The sequence below is a fragment of the Petromyzon marinus genome, chromosome 1 (genome assembly GCF_048934315.1).
Source record: "Petromyzon marinus isolate PM22_M1 ecotype Great Lakes invasive population chromosome 1, UKy_Petmar_22M1.pri1.0, whole genome shotgun sequence".
Classification (NCBI taxonomy): domain Eukaryota; kingdom Metazoa; phylum Chordata; class Hyperoartia; order Petromyzontiformes; family Petromyzontidae; genus Petromyzon; species Petromyzon marinus.
Genome location: NC_133667.1, coordinates 6,552,228 through 6,572,579, shown reverse-complemented (window position 1 = coordinate 6,572,579; position 20,352 = coordinate 6,552,228). Strand labels below are relative to the sequence as shown.

The following is a 20,352-nucleotide window of genomic DNA, read 5'->3' as shown; positions in this document are numbered from 1 at the left end:
GTTCCAACGCGTCACCATCCAACTACAAAGTCATTCTCGCTGCCAGCTCTCTATCCCTGCTCTGATGACGGCAGCCGTAGGTTTGCCACCTGTACATTACTAGTATGGACCGTACTTACAGTGAGGGAAAAAAGTATTTGATCCCCTACTGATTTTGTACGTTTGCCCACTGACAAAGAAATGATCAATTCTAGATTTAAAGCTTTCGTGACTGCTAGGATCCATACTCTTTGGTTCTATTGGGTAAAACCACGTAGGTGAAACACGGCAAAACGAATTCTTCTGCCGTGGCTGATCACTGTTACAATGCTGTGGGGGATCACGATATAATTTTCTCCGATACCAAGGTTCTTTGCAAACCCACGGGCTTTTATCAGAGATTTGTTCATGAAGCAATTCAGATCTACAAACACAGACACAATTTCAACCGAGAGGATGGTTTCAAATTAAGCAACCATTGGAAAGATGTGCTAAATCGAACTAAACATTAAACTAATGTCAATGGTACAGTATATTTTTTCAAGTAGTAGTACCCCAAACTTTCGCAGCACTTATAAATTCCCCCTTTTCACACCATCAATAGGTAAACTCCCCCTTTCCCCCCGCGCCAAACTGCAAGTCCACCGGCGCGTACACCACCTCTTTCCTAAAATCCGCCAATCAAATGCTAATTTTTATGCTAATTTCTTTGTCAGAACACCTTGTTTGCTCGCACATAGGTCCGATGTCTGAGCGTGGTTGTGTTTCGCTAAATTCTCCTGTTTGATGAGTACTAGGTGCCTCGGTGAATGTATATGCTCTAACTTTAACATAGCTATTTATGTGACCAGTTACAAGCTAATCACTCAGCTATTTCAATGCTAAATTTGATGCTAATTCCTTTGTCAAGGGGTACCTCTGCGGATGTGTATACTTTAACTTAGCTATTTCAATGAGCCATTTCAATGCTAAATTATATGCTAATTCCTTTGTCAAGGCGCTTGGTGTTTTTCTTCTCACACAGCTTAAAGGTCGTGATCTAAGCGTGGCTTCTTCCACTCCAGCGCTGTCCTCCAGACAGTCTCGTCCCTTCACCTGATGAAGGCCGCTTGTGTTGTGGCCGAAACGTCGTGATTTTTTGTTATTTTATTTTCACCTACGTGGCTTTACCCAATAGAACCAAAGAGTAAAGAAATGATCAGTCTATAATTTTAATGGTAGGTTTATTTGAACAGTGAGAGACAGAATAACAACAAAAAACAGAAAAACGCATGTCAAAAATGTTATAAATTGATTGGCATTTTAATGAGGGAAATAAGTATTTGACCCCTCTGCAAAACATAACTTAGTACTTGGTGGCAAAACCCTTGTTGGCAATCACAGAGGTCAGACGTTTCTTGTAGTTGGCCACCAGGTTTGCACACATCTCAGGGGGGATTTTGTCCCACTCCTCTTTCCAGATCTTCTCCAAGTCATTAAGGTTTCGAGGCTGACGTTTGGCAACTCAAACCTTCAGCTCCCTCCACAGATTTTCTATGGGATTAAGGTTTGGAGTAGCGGGTAGTTTGTGATAAACTACCTCAGGGTGTGACGACCCTGCCTTATGCGAGTCCCAGGCACAGCTGGCCCGGCTGTCAGTACCTGGTAAGGGCCCCTCCCAGGGTTACGCAGTTTTCTCACTGCCTTGTGAGTGTCTCGGGAGAGTCAATGGCTAAGGGAGTAAACTCTGACAGATAATCAGGAGTGGGGCCCCTCAGGCGGTTTTGTGACACACTGCGGCACATTCCCGGCAGCCCCTGCAGCCAAACTGGTACCAAACGTCGTGCGTGGTACTCCTTTGGACATCACCAGCAAGGCCGAGGGGGGGATCCTGACGCATTGGCAACCCAGGATTTCCAGAATAACCTGCCCGGGCTTTGCGCTAATAAGAGGTGCAAAAATGGGGAGAGGACACTCCTCGGCCACCTAATCGTGGCCAAGAAACACAGCAGCAGTCACGGGTTATAAGCTCATTTTAGATTGACGTAAAAAATGGGCGCCACAGGTTGCCATCGTCGGTGGGAGGGGTCATTGCACCCCAATGGATAGCTACCGCCGCCTCAAGCTGGGCAGCCCCCGGCTAATAATGTGCTTTCCCGCCACGGCTCACCTGCTCCAATGGGTGCTTGGAGCTTATGGTTCATCACCAGACAAGTGGGCTGCAAAACCTGCACCAGACAAAAAAAAATGAAAGAAGGTTCCAGCCCTTCATTTTGCAAGCTGGAATGTACGCACAATGTGTTCTGGACTCTCCGAAGATCTATTGCAGATTGAGGACATCCGCAAGACTGGAGTTATCGACAGGGAGTTGGCGAGACTCCATGTCGATATTGCAGCACTGCAGGAGACCCGGCTTGCTGGCAGTGGCTCACTACGAGAGAGTGACTACACTTTCTACTGGCAAGGAAAACAGAACGAACCAAGGCAACATGGTGTTGGGTTCGCCGTCAAAAACACACTCCTTGGCATGATAGAACCACCGACTGCAGGCTCCAAGCGGATTCTACTCATGAGATTGCTCACTGCTTCTGGCCATGTAAACATCCTGAGTGTATATGCCCCAACACTCTACTCACCTCCGGAGATTCATGACCAATTCGATGAAGAGCTTCACAATATTATTCGCAAAATCCCCAGCTCTGAGCACATGTTTCTGTTGGGAGACTTCAATGCAAGGGTTGGGGCTGACCACGACGCGTGGCCCGCATGCCTTGGCTATCATGGCATTGGAAAGATGAATGCCAGTGGCCAAAGACTACTGGAGCTTTGTTCATATCACAATCTCTGTATCACAAACTCATTATTTCTCACAAAACCATGCCATAAAGTATCATGGAGACATCCAAGGTCTCTTAATTGGCACCAACTGGACCTCGTCATCACCCGACGAGCCCTCCTCAACTCGGTACTCATCACACACAGCTACCACAGTGCAGTCTGTGACACCGATCACTCGCTGGGATCCAGCACGGTCAGACTACGCCCCAAAAAAATACACGGACTCAAACAAAAGCGCTACCTACACATCAACTCTGCCAAGACATCCCTCCCAGAGCTCACTCAATTATTCCAACACAGCCTTGAGCAGTCCTTACACGACACACCAGATGGAAGCGTGGAGACAAAGTGGGCATACATCAGAGACGCCATCTTTAATGCACCCATCAATACCTTCGGCAAGCAGACAAGGGGAAACACAGGCTGGTTTGAGGAACACCTGGCTATATTGGAACCCATCCTCCAAGCCAAACACATGGCGCTCCTGAAGTACAAGCAAGTTCCAACTACAGAATCATTAAGGGCTCTGAAAGCTGCTCGCAGTGCAGCTCAAACGACCGCCAGACGCTGCGCCAACAACTACTGGGTGAATCTCAGTAGTAGGATCCAACTCGCCTCTGACACTGGCAATATCCATGCCATGTATGAAGGCATCAAGACAGCCTTTGGTTCAAACATCAGGAGGACTGCCCCCCTTAAATTTAGCACAGGGGCCATCATCACTGATAAACAAGAGCAAATGGCCAGGTGGGTAGAACACTACTCAGAGCTCTACTCACGAGACAACGGTGTGTCAGAAGCTGCCCTTGCTGCTGTAAAACCCCTACCAACGATACACGAACTGGACAATGTTCCAACCTTGAAGGAACTTGACAACGCCATCAACTCACTAGCCAACGGCAAGTCACCGGGACAGGACGGCATCACACCTGAGGTACTGAAATGTGCAAAACCCGCTGTCCTCACAAAACTCCATGAACTTCTCTACCAGTGCTGGGAAGAAGGAGCAGTGCCTCAAGACATGAGAGACTCCAACATCATCACCCTATATAAAAACAAGGGTGACCGTGGGAACTGCAATAACTACCGCGGCATCTCCCTGCTGAGCATTGTGGGGAAAACCTTTGCCCGTGTGGCCCTCAGCAGGTTACAGATACTAGCTGAGAGGACGTATCCTGAGGCTCAGTGTGGCTTCAGAGCAGGAAGGTCTACAATTGACATGCTCTTCTCCTTGCGTCATCTACAGGAGAAATGTCGAGAACAGAGAATGCCCCTATACTTGGCATTCATTGATCTTACAAAAGCCTTTGACCTCATCAGTAGGGGATGCCTTTTCAAACTCCTCAAAGTGATCGGCTGTCCACCGAAGCTGCTGGCAGTCATCTCCTCTTTCCATGACAACATGAAAGGAACAATACAGCACAGCGGCACCACCTCAGAGGAATTCCCCATACTCAGCGGTGTAAAGCAGGGGTGCGTGCTTGCCCCAACACTATTTGGCATCTTTTTCTCACTTAAGCTCACACATGCCTTTGGGACAGCAGAAGAGGGAGTCTTTCTTCATACAAGATCTGATGGCAAACTCTTCAACCTTGGCCGTCTCAGATCCAAAACCAAAGTCCTCATCAGAGAACTCCTATTCGCTGATGATGCTGCGCTGACAGCTCACACAGAACAAGGTTTGCAGACACTCATCGACCACCTTGCCAATGCCTGCAACAACTTTGGCCTGACAATCAGTCTGAAAAAGACCAATGTCATGGGCCAGGATGTCAGAGACACCCCTTCCATAAACATTGGCAGCTACACCCTGGAAGTCGTTCAGGACTTCACCTACTTGGGTTCTACCATCACCTACAATTTGTCCCTTGTCACAGAGATTGACAAGCGCATTGGGAAGGCGTCAACAGCTATGTTCAGGTTGACTAAAAGAGTGTGGGAGAACAAATCCCTAACGCTCAACACCAAAGTACAAGTGTACCGGGCCTGCGTCCTTAGCACCCTCCTCTATGGGTCTGAGTCCTGGACAACATACGCCCATCAAGAACATCGACTAAACACATTCCACCTCCGATGTCTCAGGCGCATCCTCGATATCAGATAGCAAGATCGCATTCCCAACACCTCAGTTCTCAACTTGGCCAACATTCCCAGCATGTACTCTCTACTCAGTCATAGGCGCCTGAGATGGCTTGGACACGTGCGCCACATGCAGGATGGCAGAATACCCAAGGATATTTTCTACGGCGAGCTGGCATCAGGCACACGGGTCACTGGTCGCCCGGTCCTGCGCTTCAAAGATGTCTGTAAACGGAACATGACGAGCTGCGACATCAACTCAAATGACTGGGAGAAAACAGCCGGCGACCGACTGAGCTGGCAGCAGGCTGTAAAAACAGGCCTCAGGAGAGGCGAGGAGAAAAGACACACTGCTTGGCCGACCAAGAGGGAGCGACGTAAAGAAAAAGCAACAAACACCTCTGGAGCTGCCACCGCATTCACTTCAAATTGCTGTGGCAAGGATTGTCACTCGAGGATTGGCCTACTAAGTCATTCTAGGCGCTGCAAAACCTACAGCTGACCTCGTAAGGCGCAAAAAATAATTGTCTCTCGAGACACAAAGGCCTATGCATGTAAGGTCTAGAGACTGGCTAGGCCACCCCAGGACCTTAATGTGCTTCTTCTTGAGCCACTCCTTTGTTGCCTTGGGCGTGTGTTTTGGGTCATTGTCATGCTGGAATACCCATCCACGACCCATTTTCAATGCCCTGGCTGAGGGAAGGAGGTTCTCACCCAAGATTTGACGGTACATGGCCCCATCCATCGTCCCTTTGATGCGGTGAAGTTGTCCTGTCCCCTTAGCAGAAAAACACCCCCAAAGCATAATGTTTCCACCTCCATGTTTGACGGTGGGGATGGTGTTGTTGGGGTCATAGGCAGCATTCCTCCTCCTCCAAACACGGCGAGTTGAGTTGATGCCAAAGAGCTCCATTTTGGTCTCATCTGACCACAACACTTTCACCCAGTTGTCCTCTGAATCATTCAGATGTTCATTGGCAAACTTCAGACGGGCATGTATATGTGCTTTCTTGAGCAGGGAGACCTTGCGGGCGCAGCAGGATATCAGTCCTTCATGGCGTAGTGTGTTACCAATTGTTTTCTTGGTGACTATGGTCCCAGCTGCCTTTAGATCATTGACAAGATCCTCCCGTGTAGTTCTGGGCTGATTCCTCACCGTTCTCATGATCATTGCAACTCCACGAGGTGAGATCTTGCATGGAGCCCCAGGCCGAGGGAGACTGACAGTTATTTTGTGTTTCTTCCATTTGTGAATAATTGCACCAACTGTTGTCACCTTCTCACCAAGCTGCTTGGCAATGGTCTTGTAGCCCATTCCAGCCTTGTGTAGGTCTACAATCTTGTCCTTGACATCATTGGAGAGCTCTTTGGTCTTGGCTATGGTGGAGAGTTTGGTATCTGATTGATTGATTGCTTCTGTGGACAGGTGTCTTTTATACAGGTAACAATCTGAGATTATGAGCACTCCCTTTAAGAGTGTGCTACTAATCTAAGCTCTATGAGTGTGCTCCTAATCTCGGCTCGTTACCTGTATAAAAGACACCTGGGAGCCAGAAATCTGTCTGATTGAGAGGTGGTCAAATACTTATTTCCCTCATTAAAATGCAAATCAATTTATAACATTTTTGACATGCGTTTTTCCGGATTTTTTTGGTTGTTATTCTGTTTCTCACTGTTCAAATAAACCCACCATTAAAATTATAGACTGATCATTTCTTTGTCAGTGGGCAAACGTACAAAATCAGCAGGGGATCAAATACTTTTTTCCCTCACTGTATATTCAGATGCAATGTCCGCCACTCCTCGGCAGTGGTTTGACTCTGAAAGGGCTTTGCATTATTCGGCGCCGTTGTTCCCAGCGCACGTGTTGCGGGATACACTTCGGACGTGCAGCGCAGCGCTGGCGTCCGTGCTCAGTGGAATTTTCCATACGCTGCTGTTGGGCAGTGCCAATGAGCGATGTGCCGTAGTGCCGGAGCACCGGCACCAACGATAACGCAGTCCCGCACCTGGCAGACCTCGAGCCAGCACTGCCATTGCCTGAACCCGGAGCCTCCTCGACGTCGAGAGGGGCCGGGGTGCAGTGTGGGCCTTAGAGACGCACACGAGGGGACGTGGGGAGACAGACGCAGACGGACGCGGCGAGGGACGCGCGCGCAGAGACACGGAGGCATGAAGGGTGGCAGACACCGACAATGATCTTGAGATGTAGAGACACACAGGGACGTGGAGACACGAGCGGAGACGTGGAGACGTGCAGTCAGAAAACCAGAGCAGGTGCAGACACCGAGATTGAGATAGGAAGATAAAGACACACGGAGACACACAGAGACACCCAGATATAGAGAAACACAGACTCATGGAGACATGCGGAGAGACAGACACGCAGTCATAAATATCAGACGAGGTGCAGAGATAGACACGTGGGCACACAGACATAAAGAAGACTATGTAACACAATTTTTGTTACTGAGTAGTTAGTGTTATTTCGTAATTGCTTATGACTAAAAGTATAGAAAATGGTTATTATTCCCCACAAACTTTGCTTTTGTGACCAGGACAGTGATATTTAGAAATGTACTTATTTTCAATGAGAAAACGGGCGAATTTGTGTCTGCATCTTTACCCTTTACATCGCTCTACTCTACTAACACGGGTCACGCACAACAACAACACAAACGAGAGAAGAAGAGAACTCGAATGAGCCGTGGCGCGGTACTGAATCCCATTGGGCGATGGGACGGGTGGGATAGAGAGAGGGGTGGGTGGTGTTGTTGCTGCGTGTGCGCCACTGCCAGCGCAGTGCCCCTGTGTGCCGTGCGTCTCACGCAGTCCGTGCCCTGCTGCCCTCGTCTTGCAGAGCCCTCGGACGAAGAGATCGTGAACAAGTGCGGCTTTTCTCTCCAGGCGATCCACGGTGAGTACCGGCCTATTGAGAGTGAGTACCAGCTCCTGTGAGTACCGGCTCCTGTGAGTACCGCCTCTTCAGAGTGATTTTTCAGTTTATTTATTTGGTATAGCCCTGTGAGCCATTCGGCTCTTGAATCGGGTGCAACCACAACAAAAAAAAACGCGAACAAGAAAACATCTTAAAGTGACTATGTGACTGTGCAAACAGAAAATCCATGAAAAAAACAGCAAAATATTCCTGAAAAAGCACCGTACACCAACGCTGTGTGCAAAAAATCCCAGTGGGATGCAAGTCAAACAACAACAACAACCACAAGAAAACTTCAATTAAGGCCATCAGTCTAACTCCGTACTACAACAAAACAAACATGTCCAAACCAAAAAACTTTTCGAAATCACCAAAAAATAAAGCCATAATTGCAATGTAACAGTGATCATAGGGACTGTGACCGAATTTTTAACAAAAACTACATAAATAACATGTAACACCAAACCCTAGAGTCATAGCTGGCTGCATGAGTTACTCCACAACAACAGAAGCATCGGTCGGAGTATCAGATTTTTCAATGCACCTTTAAGATCAGCAGGCTAAATCAAAATACAGATAATACTTTGCAGCGTTATCCGGAGCGAAACATTTGATTTGATTTTATGCCAATGAATACCAGTGGCAGCTAGGGGTGTACAACTCCTCTAGAGCAGTTTTGAGTGAAGATCTCATTGGTAGCGATTCAAGTTGCAGTTTATTGGGAATAGCATTCCAGACCCTGGGGGCATCAATAGCAAAGGCCCTTCCTCCAGTTTTTGTACGGCAATAGGGAATGTGAAGCTGGTAAATGAGCGAAGGCCTGAGGTCAAATTTGTTCTTTGAAACAGAGAGGAGATCCAGCAGGTAGTCTGCGGATTTTTTTGGAAGTACATCGTGAATAATAAGATCTGGTGCACAAGCCGTCGAACATTAAGAGATGTTAAGTTTGACCCAATGTAGAGATCACAGTGGTGAGTCCTATATGGGCAGTTCAATGTAAATCTTAAGGCCGAGTGATAGATGGAATCAAGCTTCTTCAGTACAGTACTTGGGGCTGATTTATACACGATGTCACAGTAATCAAGTAGAGGCAGTATGGTAGCTTTTATCAATTCCAAACGGAGCATTGGGGGGAAGCAGTGCTTGTGTCGATACAGAAAACCAATTTTTATTTTTGTCTTTTTACCAATATAATCAATGTGATCTTCAAAATTCAGTTTTGAATCCAGGATGACCCCAATAAACTTATAGATCTTGACTTGCTCTATTTGATCATTATTTAAGGAATGTAATTGGGGAAAATAACTTCCTGCTTTAGTCCTGGTGAGAAGCATAGCACCTTGGTTTTGGAGGTATTCAGGACTAGTTTAAGAGCAACTAGCTGATGTTGTAGTTTGTTGAAATCACCCTGGAGCTTAGCAATCACGTCATCTGGAGAGCGGCCAGCAGTAATCAGTATCATATCATCTGCAAAAGATTTACCCTGGAATGATCCAGGTCAGTGCCCAAGTCATTGACATAAAGAGAGAACAAAAGGGGGCTGAGGATGGAACCCTGTCGAACCCCTTTTGTTATCTTAACACTGTTTGACCTCCAACCATCTGTGAATACAGTTGGGGTGTGAGAAAAGAGGTAATTTTGTAACCATTTTACTTCGTTTTCGGAAAAACCGAGGCAACTTAGTTTACAAAGCAGGGTGTTGTGGTCTACTGTATCAAAAGCTTTGGACAGGTTAAGAAAAAGACAGGCACAGTACTGATTATTATCAAGGCTACTGTAATTGTGATTAAGAGATGCTAATGCAGCAGATGTGGTGCTGTATTTTTTCAGAACCCAGATTTTTTAGATGTAGTAGATTGTTGGTGGACAGGAAACTGCTAATTTGGTAGTTCAATAATTTTTCAAAAATTTTCATCAACAGGGTTAGTTATTTGGATCATCTTTAGGGCCTCCTTTGTGAAGTAGATGGACTTAAGAATGTTTCCATTCTAGAGGAACTGATGCTTCTTTGATGGACAGGTTGAAAATATGGGCTATAGGTTTGTATATTAGGTGACCAACAGTTAATAGAGCAAAGACGGGAATACTATCTGCTCTGGTAGAGGAGGACCCTTTGAGGTAGGACAGTTGTTTCAGAACATTACTTTCGTGGTTTGGCTGGAAACTAAATTCGTTTAATGTTTGGACAGGGGTGTAGGAACTTGCATGAGCAGGGGTGACTACCTTTAGAGCCTCGGTCAAGCCGAAAAAGGTTGTAGTTGTCAATCGTAATCTGCAAGTCATTGACGGCAGGAGTGAGAAATGTTTCTGTTAGGCAAAAAATGTCCGAGTCAAGATTTTCCACTTCTAGTTTTAGTTGACTTAATTTAATCACAAGTCCTCTGATGTTGATATGTAGAACACCAACACCTTTCCTGCCAGAAAAATATACAGAATTATACGAGTTCTTTACATTTGGGCCAGGATGAAACTCAATACCACCCAGAAATAAGAAAAGTAGAATTAATAGTTTGCACAAGTATTTTCTGTGAAAGGATGAAGAGCGGCGAACCTTGGACGAATAGCAGTAGCTCGCAGATGGTGTTATTTTTAAGAGCAGAATGAAGTTTGGAAGGAGTGCTGGTGAAGTAATGGGACAAAGATAGGGTTTAAAAGGATACAATGATGGAGTGTAGAAGTGTCTATAAGCTGTTTCAGTTGCTGGTGTAGTGGCAAATCGAGCAACAAGTATGGACGCAAAGTAACGAGGGTAACCGTTTGTAGAGTTGAGTGTGGCACTAGATATGGCCGAGAGGGACAGCAGTAGGATACAAAGCAAGAGAATTGCCATCTCTAAAATATCCGGGGTACACACAGATTAACACACAAGCGGAAAATAAAAAAAATATATATACTTGTAGGCCGAGCACGAGAAAACGTCTTGCCGCACTCATCACACATGCATAGCTTCTCGCCCATGTGCTAGGATTGAACAGTCCCCCCCCCCCTCAGACAGGGACAGCAGATTCTTGGCTGTAGTGTGCTCGGCTGAACCGCTTGCACCGCCTCCTTTCCCCGCCGCAGGATGGTGCTCGAGCTAGCCCTCCTTGAGCTCAGCCCACTACTGGAATGTCGTTTCTTAGCACCTTGTGTCTCTGCTGTCCGACCAGACGGCCCCACTGAAGCCCACACAGGGGACTCTTCATTTACGACACTTGGCCGTCTTGACGATCTCTGTGAATTTTTCCAGGATGGAGCACCTTGACAGGAACACAGCTTGGGGTCCGTGGCAATGTTGCCTTGGCAGGAACACAGCTTGGGGTCCGTCGCAATGTTGTCTTGGCAGTAACACAACTTGGGGTCTGTAGCAATGTTGCCTTGGCAGGAACACAGCTTGGGGTCCGTGGCAATGTTGCCTTGGCAGGAACACAGCTTGGGGTCCGACACAATGTTGTCTTGGCAGTAACACAGCTTGGGGTCCGTGGCAATGTTGCTTTGGCAGGAACACAGCTTGGGGTCCGTGGCAATGTTGCCTTGCACGATTAACTAGGCCTCACTCAGGCTGCGCCAGGTGCACGATTTACTAGGTCTGACTCAGGCTGTGTCATGTGCAGTATTACCTAGGCCTCACTCAGGCTGCGCCAGGTGCATAATTGACTAGGCCTCACGCTGCTCCAGGTGCACGATTAGCTAGGCTTCACTCAGGCTGCGCCAGGTACATGATTTAGCTAGGCCTCACTCAGGCTGCGCCATGTGCACTGTTAACTAGGCCTCACTCAGGCTGCGCTAGGTGCATGATTAACTTGGCCTTATGCTGCTCCAGGTGCATGATTTAGCTAGGCCTCACTCAGGCTGCGCCATGTGCACGATTAGCTAGGCCTCACTGAGGCTGCGCCAGGTGCATGATTTAGCTAGGCCTCACTCAGGCTGCGCCATGTGCACGATTAACTATGCCTCACTTAGGCTGCACCAGGTGCACGATTAACTATGCCTCACTCAGGCTGCGCCAGGTGCACGATTTACTAGGCCTCACTCAGGCTGTGTCATGTGCAGTATTACCTAGGCCTAACTCAGGCTGCGCCAGGTGTCATGTGCAGTATTACCTAGGCCTAACTCAGGCTGCGCCAGGTGCATGATTTAGCTAGGCCTCACTCAGGCTACGCCATGTGCACGATTAGCTAGGCCTCACTCAGGCTGCACTAGGTGCATGATTTGGCTAGGCCTCACTCAGGCTGCGCCAAGTGCACGATTAGCTAGGCCTCACTCAGGCTGCGCCAGGTGCATGATTTAGCTAGGCCTCACTCAGGCTGTGGCATGTGCACGATTAACTATGCCTCACTTAGGCTGCACCAGGTGCACGATTAACTGTGCCTCGCTCAGGCTGCACCAGGTGCACGATTAACTAGGCCTCACTCAGGCTGTGCCACGTGCGCGATTAACTAGGCCTCACTCAGGCTGCGCCCGGTACACACACGAGTGTACATCACTACACTATCACACACACACAGAGTGTACATCACTACACTATCACACACACACGAGTGTACATCACTGTTTGAACGCAGAAGTCCCTCTCGTCACGGCCATGAAGCTATGAAGCTGCTGAACTACATTTGCTGGGGGTGGCCTCCAAAATAAAATCCAGAATAGGCGACGTTTCGGGCAATGGCCCTTACAACACACAAGCATTAAAATCACGTCTCACTCTCACACGGCTCACACGGCTCACCCTCACACGGCTCACTCACACACACTCACACACGGCTCACCCTCACACGGCTCACTCACACACACACGCAGCTCACACGCAGCTCATTCTCACTCACATTTTCACACATTCTCACGCACAGTTTACACTCACGCAAAACAACTCACATGCTGCTACACACGCTGCTACACACGTAGACATGGGAGCATGGAAGTACAGGATGACAGTAGATTTTGGCTATACTTCTCTCTGCTGTCTGCAACCTTAGGATAAGTAATTATGAACCCCTACATTTGAACCTTATGGCGCACGCTCCGTGTCACCCAGGGCGTGTGCACAGTCCGTGTGGTGGCAGCGGCATTGATGTGTACACGTCGATGTGTATACAGTGGGGAGCGGTAACGTAGTGGTTAACGCATTGTACCACGAACCTGGCTACCTAAGTTCGATACCCGCTCATGGCCATGAACAGTGGCAAATATTTTAACTGGTCCTGGGCCTCCCCTAGGTCGACTCATCCATACAAATAAGTCCACACATCGTGAAGGCATGATATGGTGTTCAATTAAGAGGACACAACATAACTTTTCTGCGTTTACCGTTTGGGTTAATGTGTGTGTACAGACACACATACATACAGACACAGACACACACAACCACACAACAACTCCGTTGTTGGATGGCAACTGCCTCCAACTGCCCAGTAGCGTCCTTCATGAACTTCCTCCAAAGAGTTGTTGGATGGCAACTGCCTCCAATTGCCCAGTAGCGTCCTTCTGCCCAGTAGCGTCCTTCATGAGCTTCTTCCACAGAGGCTGATCTTGACACCGCTGGTACCAGTCATCGGCAATTCCACTCAGCTCCACATCCTCCTGTACCACATCACTGCATCTCTTCTCTAGCCCCTGCTGTGCCCGTTTCGCCCCCTCTATCTGGCCGAACAAAAGCTGTTTAGGCATGCGGTAACTGGGCATGCGAGCTACATGACCCAGCCAACGCAGCCTTGCCTGCTGAAGGAGCTCACCAATGGGACTTTGTCCAGATCTTTCAAAGATTTGTGAGCTCCTCACACAATCCAGCCTGGTTAAACCCAGGATGGGTCATAGGCAGGCCAGCCAAAATGTTTCTAACTGGCGAAGATATTCCATTAGGTGGGTCAACATACATACACACAGACACATATACAACAACAACAACCGCCAATCGCCACTACGTGGCTGTGACGTCGCCACCACGACGCTTGTACCAGGCTATGTGCACCTTGAGGCCATGTGAAGTGTCGAACGCCCACTGGCAGGAGGTCATGGGGCAGACCCTGGTGCCACGGGTTGACTGAATGAGACAACTGGCTGATGCACCACCTGTGCCCCCTACTGTGTCAACTTGCTGTGCTTTAGCCACCTGGCACTCTGCTCGTTGTTGTGAGCGTCGCTCCTCCGCCCTCTGTTGTTGTTGGAGGGCGGCTGCCTCCAACTACCCAGTAGCATCCTTCATGAGCCTCCTCCACAGAGGCCGATCTTGATACCGCTGATACCAGGCATCGGCAAGTCCACTCGGCTCCACATCCTTCTGTACCACATCACTCCATCTCTTCTCTAGCCCGTGCTGCGCCCGCTTAGCCCCCTCTATCCGGAAAAACAAAAGCTGTTTGGGCATGCGGTGATTGGGCATGTGGGCTACATGGCCCAGCCAACGCAGCCTTGCCTGCCAGAGGAGCTCACCGATGGGACTTTGTCCAGATCTTTCGAGGATTTGTCAGCTCCTCGCACAATCCAGCCTGGTTAAACCCAGGATTGATCATAGGCATGCCAGCCTAAATGTTTGTAACCTGTGAAGATGTTCCATTAGGGCGTCCACGTTTAGCAAGCATAGAGAAGGGAGGGAATGACTGTGGCCGAGAAGACCCGAAACTTCGTGTGGAGCGACAGACCAGGTAGCTTCCACACAGCGTTACGCAACCGATGAAAAGATAATGCCGCTCAACTGATTCGGAGTGAGACTTCTGCTGTTAAACCGGAGCCCGTCATGAACACACTGCCCAGGTATGGGAAACTCTCCACTCTCTCCACAACTGCCCCATCACCGGTTGGGAGTTGTGGGGGTGGAATGCCCGATGGTACAAAATACCCAGGCAGGTGCTTCGTTTTGGTGGGGCTGATGGTAAGGCCCCATCTCTTAGTGGCACACTCCAGTTTCAGCAGGAGCGCTTCCAACTCCTCCTCTGAGTGAGCCGCAATTACTAGGTCATCAGCATACATAACGTGGTTGACCAAGAGGGAGCCATCCCTTGACCGCACCCGGGCATCGATCAGCCTCCCATTGTATCTGTACCTTGATGGAAATTCCTCCAGTACAGCTACTGAAGGCTTCACGAACTACGTGCTTGAAATAGATGTTAAGTAATGTTGGAGCCAGAGGACATCCCTGTCGCACCACAAGGTGTACAGGGAATGGCTCTGACTCCCGGTCACGTAGTTTTATCCGGTCCTGCTCACCATCATGAAGGTCCTTAATGAGCGTGAGCAGAGGGGCAGCGACTCCGAAAGCATGAAGAACAACCCAGAGTCCAGGCCTACTGATGGTATCATAGGCCTTGACCAGGTCAATAAAGCAGAGATGTAGTTCTTGTTGGAATTCCCTACACCTCTGCTGTAGCAGACGCACAGAAAATATAGCATCTGGTGCAGGACCGCCCTTTCCTGAAACCACATTGGGGCTCCGCAAGCCTCTCCTCAGCGTGCCTGGCAAGGCATTGTTGAATAATCCTTGCCAGGACCTTTCCCGGCACACTGAGGAGTGAGATGCCCCTGTAGTTGTTACAGTTTTTGTGGTCCCGCTTCTTAAAGAGGGGGACCACCAGGGCATCCTTCCAATCCTGCGGAACCCATCCAGTGGCCCAGACTGTTGTTATGATGTCATGTAGGGCAGTCTGTGCACAAATGCCACCCTCTCTCAGCATTTCGCTAGGGAGATCATCTCTGCCTGGTGCCTTTCCTGGTCTCAGCCTCTGGATCGCCCTTAGTACTTCCTCAACAAATGGCACCTCATCCAGCTACTCACAGGGGGTGCCTTCCTCCTCCAATATTTGAGGCACTGCAGCCTCAGCAGGGTCATCCCCACTTTGTCCCATGATGTTTTCCAGCCTCAGTGATTTCCCTCACAGAAATGCTCAGCAAATCTGCAAACCTGTTCCTGGGGGTTGGAGATTGGATCACCGTTCTTTCCCCTAACGATGGTAATAGGTGTGGCGTTGCAGGTTACTTTTTTATGGAGTTAAATAGGGATTTGTGATCATGGGCCATTGAGGCAGACTCCATCTCCTCAGTAACCCGCGACCACCACCCATCCTTGAAGCGCCTCATGGCTCTCCGAACCTCCGAGCGAAGGCTCCTCATTCTCTGACGTAAGATGCTGTAGACGATTAGATTGGGCCTGTCGTTTTTTCTCAACCATCCTGAACACCTCCTCTGTCAGCCAGGGTCTCTGGGGAGGTCTGGACCGCCTACCCAAAGCAGCCATTGCAACTGCATGAGTCACAGTCCTAAACCTCGCCCATTTACCCACGACATCAGGAGGAGTGGGGGACGATGTCAACCCCAGCCACAAGCGATTATGAAAGTCTCGCTTGCAACTTCCATCAGCTAGCTGAGACCAGGCCATCTTAGGTTGGAATGGGGTCCTGGGTGTACACCCACCACCGGAGTGGAAGAATGGCAGGCGCATCTTACAGATGACATGTTGATGGTCAGAGGGCAGATCAGCTCCACTGTTGGTCCTGGTGTCAATGACATGGGCTCGCATCTGCTGGTTTGTCACTATGTAGTCCAGCAGATGTTCTTGCTTGGACCTGGCATGCATCCATGATGTTGTGTGGATGCGCCGATGCTGGAACAGCGTATTGGTAATTACAAGCCCATGGGCTGCACAATAATCTAGCAGCTTCCTACCATTGTTATTGAGCTGATCTGGCCCATGCCTTCCAATCACTACAGACCAGGTGCCAGCATCATGACCAAATTGGGAATTGAAGTCACCCAACAAGATGACTCTATCCCGAGGGGCCACTTTTGCCAGCACCTGTGACAGGAGGTCATAGAAGGCATCTGACTCATCGGGCTTGCCTGCATCCCTCCACGGATGTTCGTCTTCGGTGGGGGCATAAGTAATCACGACCACCACTCCTCGCCTCCGGTTGATGGGGTTTGGCCAGGAGACGTCATAGATGCCCCCAGCACAAGCTTATTAGTTAGATATTTTCGACATGGTTTAGTGGTAATTTATTGAAGGTGGAGGGGTTACCAGCCCCTCGCACTCGTCCAGAGCCCCCATTTAGTCGCTGTGGTGGCTACAAACGCCCAGAGGGGAAAGGCCAATCGGAATTGGCCCTCCCATCACGGCACTGTCCACGACAACGTTGCCTGTCCGGCACCACGAGGAGGTAGGGGGTTGTTTTGCACACACGTACGCACACAGACACACATACACACACAGATACATACACATAGACACACACAGACACGCCACCACCAACAACCACGCGCTCTACCTCCACAGAGCGCACGCGGTCACTGCAGAGCATTCCAGGGCTGTTTCCGAGTGGTTTGCATGCAGAGAAGTCGACCCTTCCCTATCGATGGTTTCTCGCTTGAGTTCGCTGCGATGTCCAGGTTCAGAGTTTTCAGATGCCTAATATTTCACACAAAATCACCATCATCACCATTACCATCAGCAGCTGCCATTGTGTCTCCGTCTCGCCACTGCTGGATGTAACAAGCACTGTCCATGTCGAGGTAGTGGGGCAGCCCTGAGAGTGCCGCCGCACGGCACTGCTGATGGAAGGGCCTCCTTCTCCACAGGCGGCAGCTCGAGAGAGCCGCTCTGGAGAGTGACTGGGTCTGCACTACTCATGGCTCGACCACATCACAACTAGTTCCACTCTTAGACTTGTTGATGATGTTCGTTCTCATATCAGAGCACTGCTCGATAGGCTCCTAACAGCTGACTCATCTTTGGTTATGCTCATTATCCATGCACAACATCCTACGCGTGTGTCCTCATTTGTTTATAATTCATGTAAGTTATGAAACAAAGATAATGACAAAGACAACTTAATCAAAGTTGAAAAATACACGACGAAGCTTGTAGAGGTACTTGTTGGGACTTGCACTGAGACAGAGGAGCACGTGAACCAGAACGTGCGCCAACTGGAGACATCGCACTGCCTGTTAACAATGTTATGTCGGTCTCTAATGGGGTCACTAGGCAACATACTTTACAGATCTCTTTCTTCTCATGAGACCTACAGACAGTGAACGGCGTGAATGAGATCCACACGGGTAAACGTGTCTCGGGTACTGAACTCACAGGGTGGCCAGTCTCGGATTCTTAAGTTCGAGATTTCTGCCTTGAACCGTGGAGAAACGCCATGTGCACAATCCGTGAAAGCCACTGCAGAGAGGAAGTTAGAGTTCCATGCAATCCAAGAATTTGAACTTCCTCTGTTCGGTCGCTGCCGCGGCCACGGACATTGTCTCTTAGTCATGTTCCGTCAGAGAGTAGCGCTCAACAAATTAAACAAAACACGAAGGCCACAAGGGACATTTAAAACTTGTCAGCTTAGTTATTTAAATATTTAGACAGTCCAACTGCCGGGATGCCATGCCAGAAGATCGAACTGAATGGGCGACCTCCGGACTGTGGGGCCCGTGGGACCGATGATTGTGGGAAACTCGCGACGGTGGCGAAGGCCCCGTGCCGATCGCTTCGGCGGCACCGCAGGCCCCTCAGCTCCCTGGGCCACACCGGCCCCTGGCGCCGGATCTCCTTCCACTGTCAAACACACGCGGCCTCTGAACCAATGGAACAAACTGCATGGAGCAGCGGAGACTAAACGTCACAAACCTGGCTCAGTTATTCACGGAGTGGTGAAGTAGGATATGTCGTGACGAGTGTGTGTGTCGTGACGCGTGTGTGTGTGTGTATGTTGTAAGGTGTATGTGTGTGCATGTGTCTTTGCACATGCAGCGGTTAATGCGTTACACTATGAGCCCGGCGAATCGAGATCGATTCCCGTTCACGGCCACCAACAGTGACGAATATTTTAATCGGTAATGGGCCTCCCCTAGGTCGACTCAGCCTCAAACGAGTACCTGGTACGGTGTGTAAACATCGCCACTATAGAGACAAAGCTGACCAGGCGTGGTGCTAACTTGCCACAAAAGTCTGCTTTGGATAAAAGGGAGATATTTGTCTTTGCACCACGAACCCAGCAGCTAAGATGAGTGGCGAGCGATATCTGCACCAGTCTTGAACCTCCCAAATGTCGACTCTGGCTTAAATGAGTACTCGCTGCAGTGTGCGATCAGCACTGGGCAGCAAAGGTGGCCGGGTGTAGAGGTAGCCACCACACTTTGTGTGCCGTGCCGGCCTTCGTCGGAGCTCACGAACGGCACTCTCCCCAACAGCCTGTTAAGGCGACACCGGGGCCCTTTGTTTTTGTACTTCTCTGTGTCTTTATTTGACTGTGTACGCATTTGTGTGTACATGGCTGTGTTGCACCTGTGTTGTTGTAATATCATAGCACGCACAGAAGTAGTTTTGGTGGTTTCAAAATATCTAGTTGTCTGCTCAGGAAGTGGATTGGTACTTCTGCTGAAATTCATAGAAGTTGAATCTGAATTTTGATAATTCCGCTTCTGCGGCATATGTCGTCAATGTGGTGGCCAAACATCCCCTGTCGAGTATTCCCTCAGATCCCGTCACGTGCTGGCTGCATCGGCCAAATGGTCGCGTGGATTTTTCTCCGGGTCCTCTGGTTTTCCCTCCACATTTATAAACATGCGTTTAAAGTTTTGCCTGATGTATATATACACGTGATAAGTCACTTTGCTGAGCTATCATTTGTGGGCCAGGTCGCTTCTGAAAAGAGCTATACATCTCAGTGGGCATCAGCTGCTAAAATAAAGAAAATAAATTAATGAGTCACGTGGGCAGAGCACTCTGGCGGGGCGCTGCGCGGCAGGCGGCTCTCACGGAGCGGTGGGGACGCCGAGAGCCTCGCAGTAGCGTCATACACCTGGCTCAGGCAATGAGCGTGCTCATTCGTGTTACAATGCGTGATACACAAAATATAATACAAAGTGTAATCTACGTATCTGGGAAACTGCGTTGATTTGTGAAGTAGTTTTGCCGTAAGATGCAGGGGCAGGGTTGGAGCGTGACTGCGCTGAATGGGCAGTCGGGGAGTGGCGAATCTCCTCCCTCCCATCAGGGTCGTGATTACATTCAAGAATCGATCTTGTTTTGAAGTTTTCGTCACTGCAGGAACCCCATACTCTTTGGTTCTTTCGGTAAAGTCACGTAGGTAGAAAAATAAAGAATAAATTATGACGTTTCAATCGCAACACAAGCAATCGTCATCAGGTAGAAAGATATCTACAGATGTATCTTTCTACCTGATGACGATTGATTGTGTTGCGATCGAAACGCCGTGATTTATTATTTATTTACCCTACGTGACTTTACAGAAAGAACCAAAGCGTATTCAATAATCGATTGTCTCTTTTTAACGTTGTGGTGAATTTTATCAGCTCAATGAGTTGTATGGTCCTATTAACACAGCAGTCTTGTTGAGACGAAAAGCTAACCGATCCCTAATCACGTGATCGATGTGCGAACCGCTGAAGCTCGGGGGAATGGATATCAGTTGTTCCCCCCCCCCCAACGTCCGTTGCTAACCTCTCCATCGTGATGCATCTCTTTTCTGCTTCAGAATGCAAAAACACGAAGTGCCTCGCAGCCTCACAATTTTGCCAGACGAGGACCGAGCAGGAAAGCGCCGATTCAGGTGAGG

General features: G+C 49.0%; 1 protein-coding gene across 2 annotated transcripts in view; it reads left to right on the top strand.

Annotated features, from left to right (window-relative positions):
• Nucleotides 1–20,352, top strand: part of LOC116941018 (uncharacterized) — a 34,536-nt gene that overhangs the window by 2,456 nt on the left and 11,728 nt on the right. Inside the window, exons 2-3 of one of the 2 annotated variants that reach the window (XM_076055410.1) lie at nucleotides 7,736–7,792; nucleotides 20,272–20,346. In XM_076055410.1, coding sequence (XP_075911525.1) covers nucleotides 7,736–7,792; nucleotides 20,272–20,346 — 132 coding nt within the window. Of the gene's footprint in view, nucleotides 1–2; nucleotides 7,793–20,271; nucleotides 20,347–20,352 lie in introns of those variants that run through there. The other variant, XM_032951605.2, reaches the window with a different exon arrangement.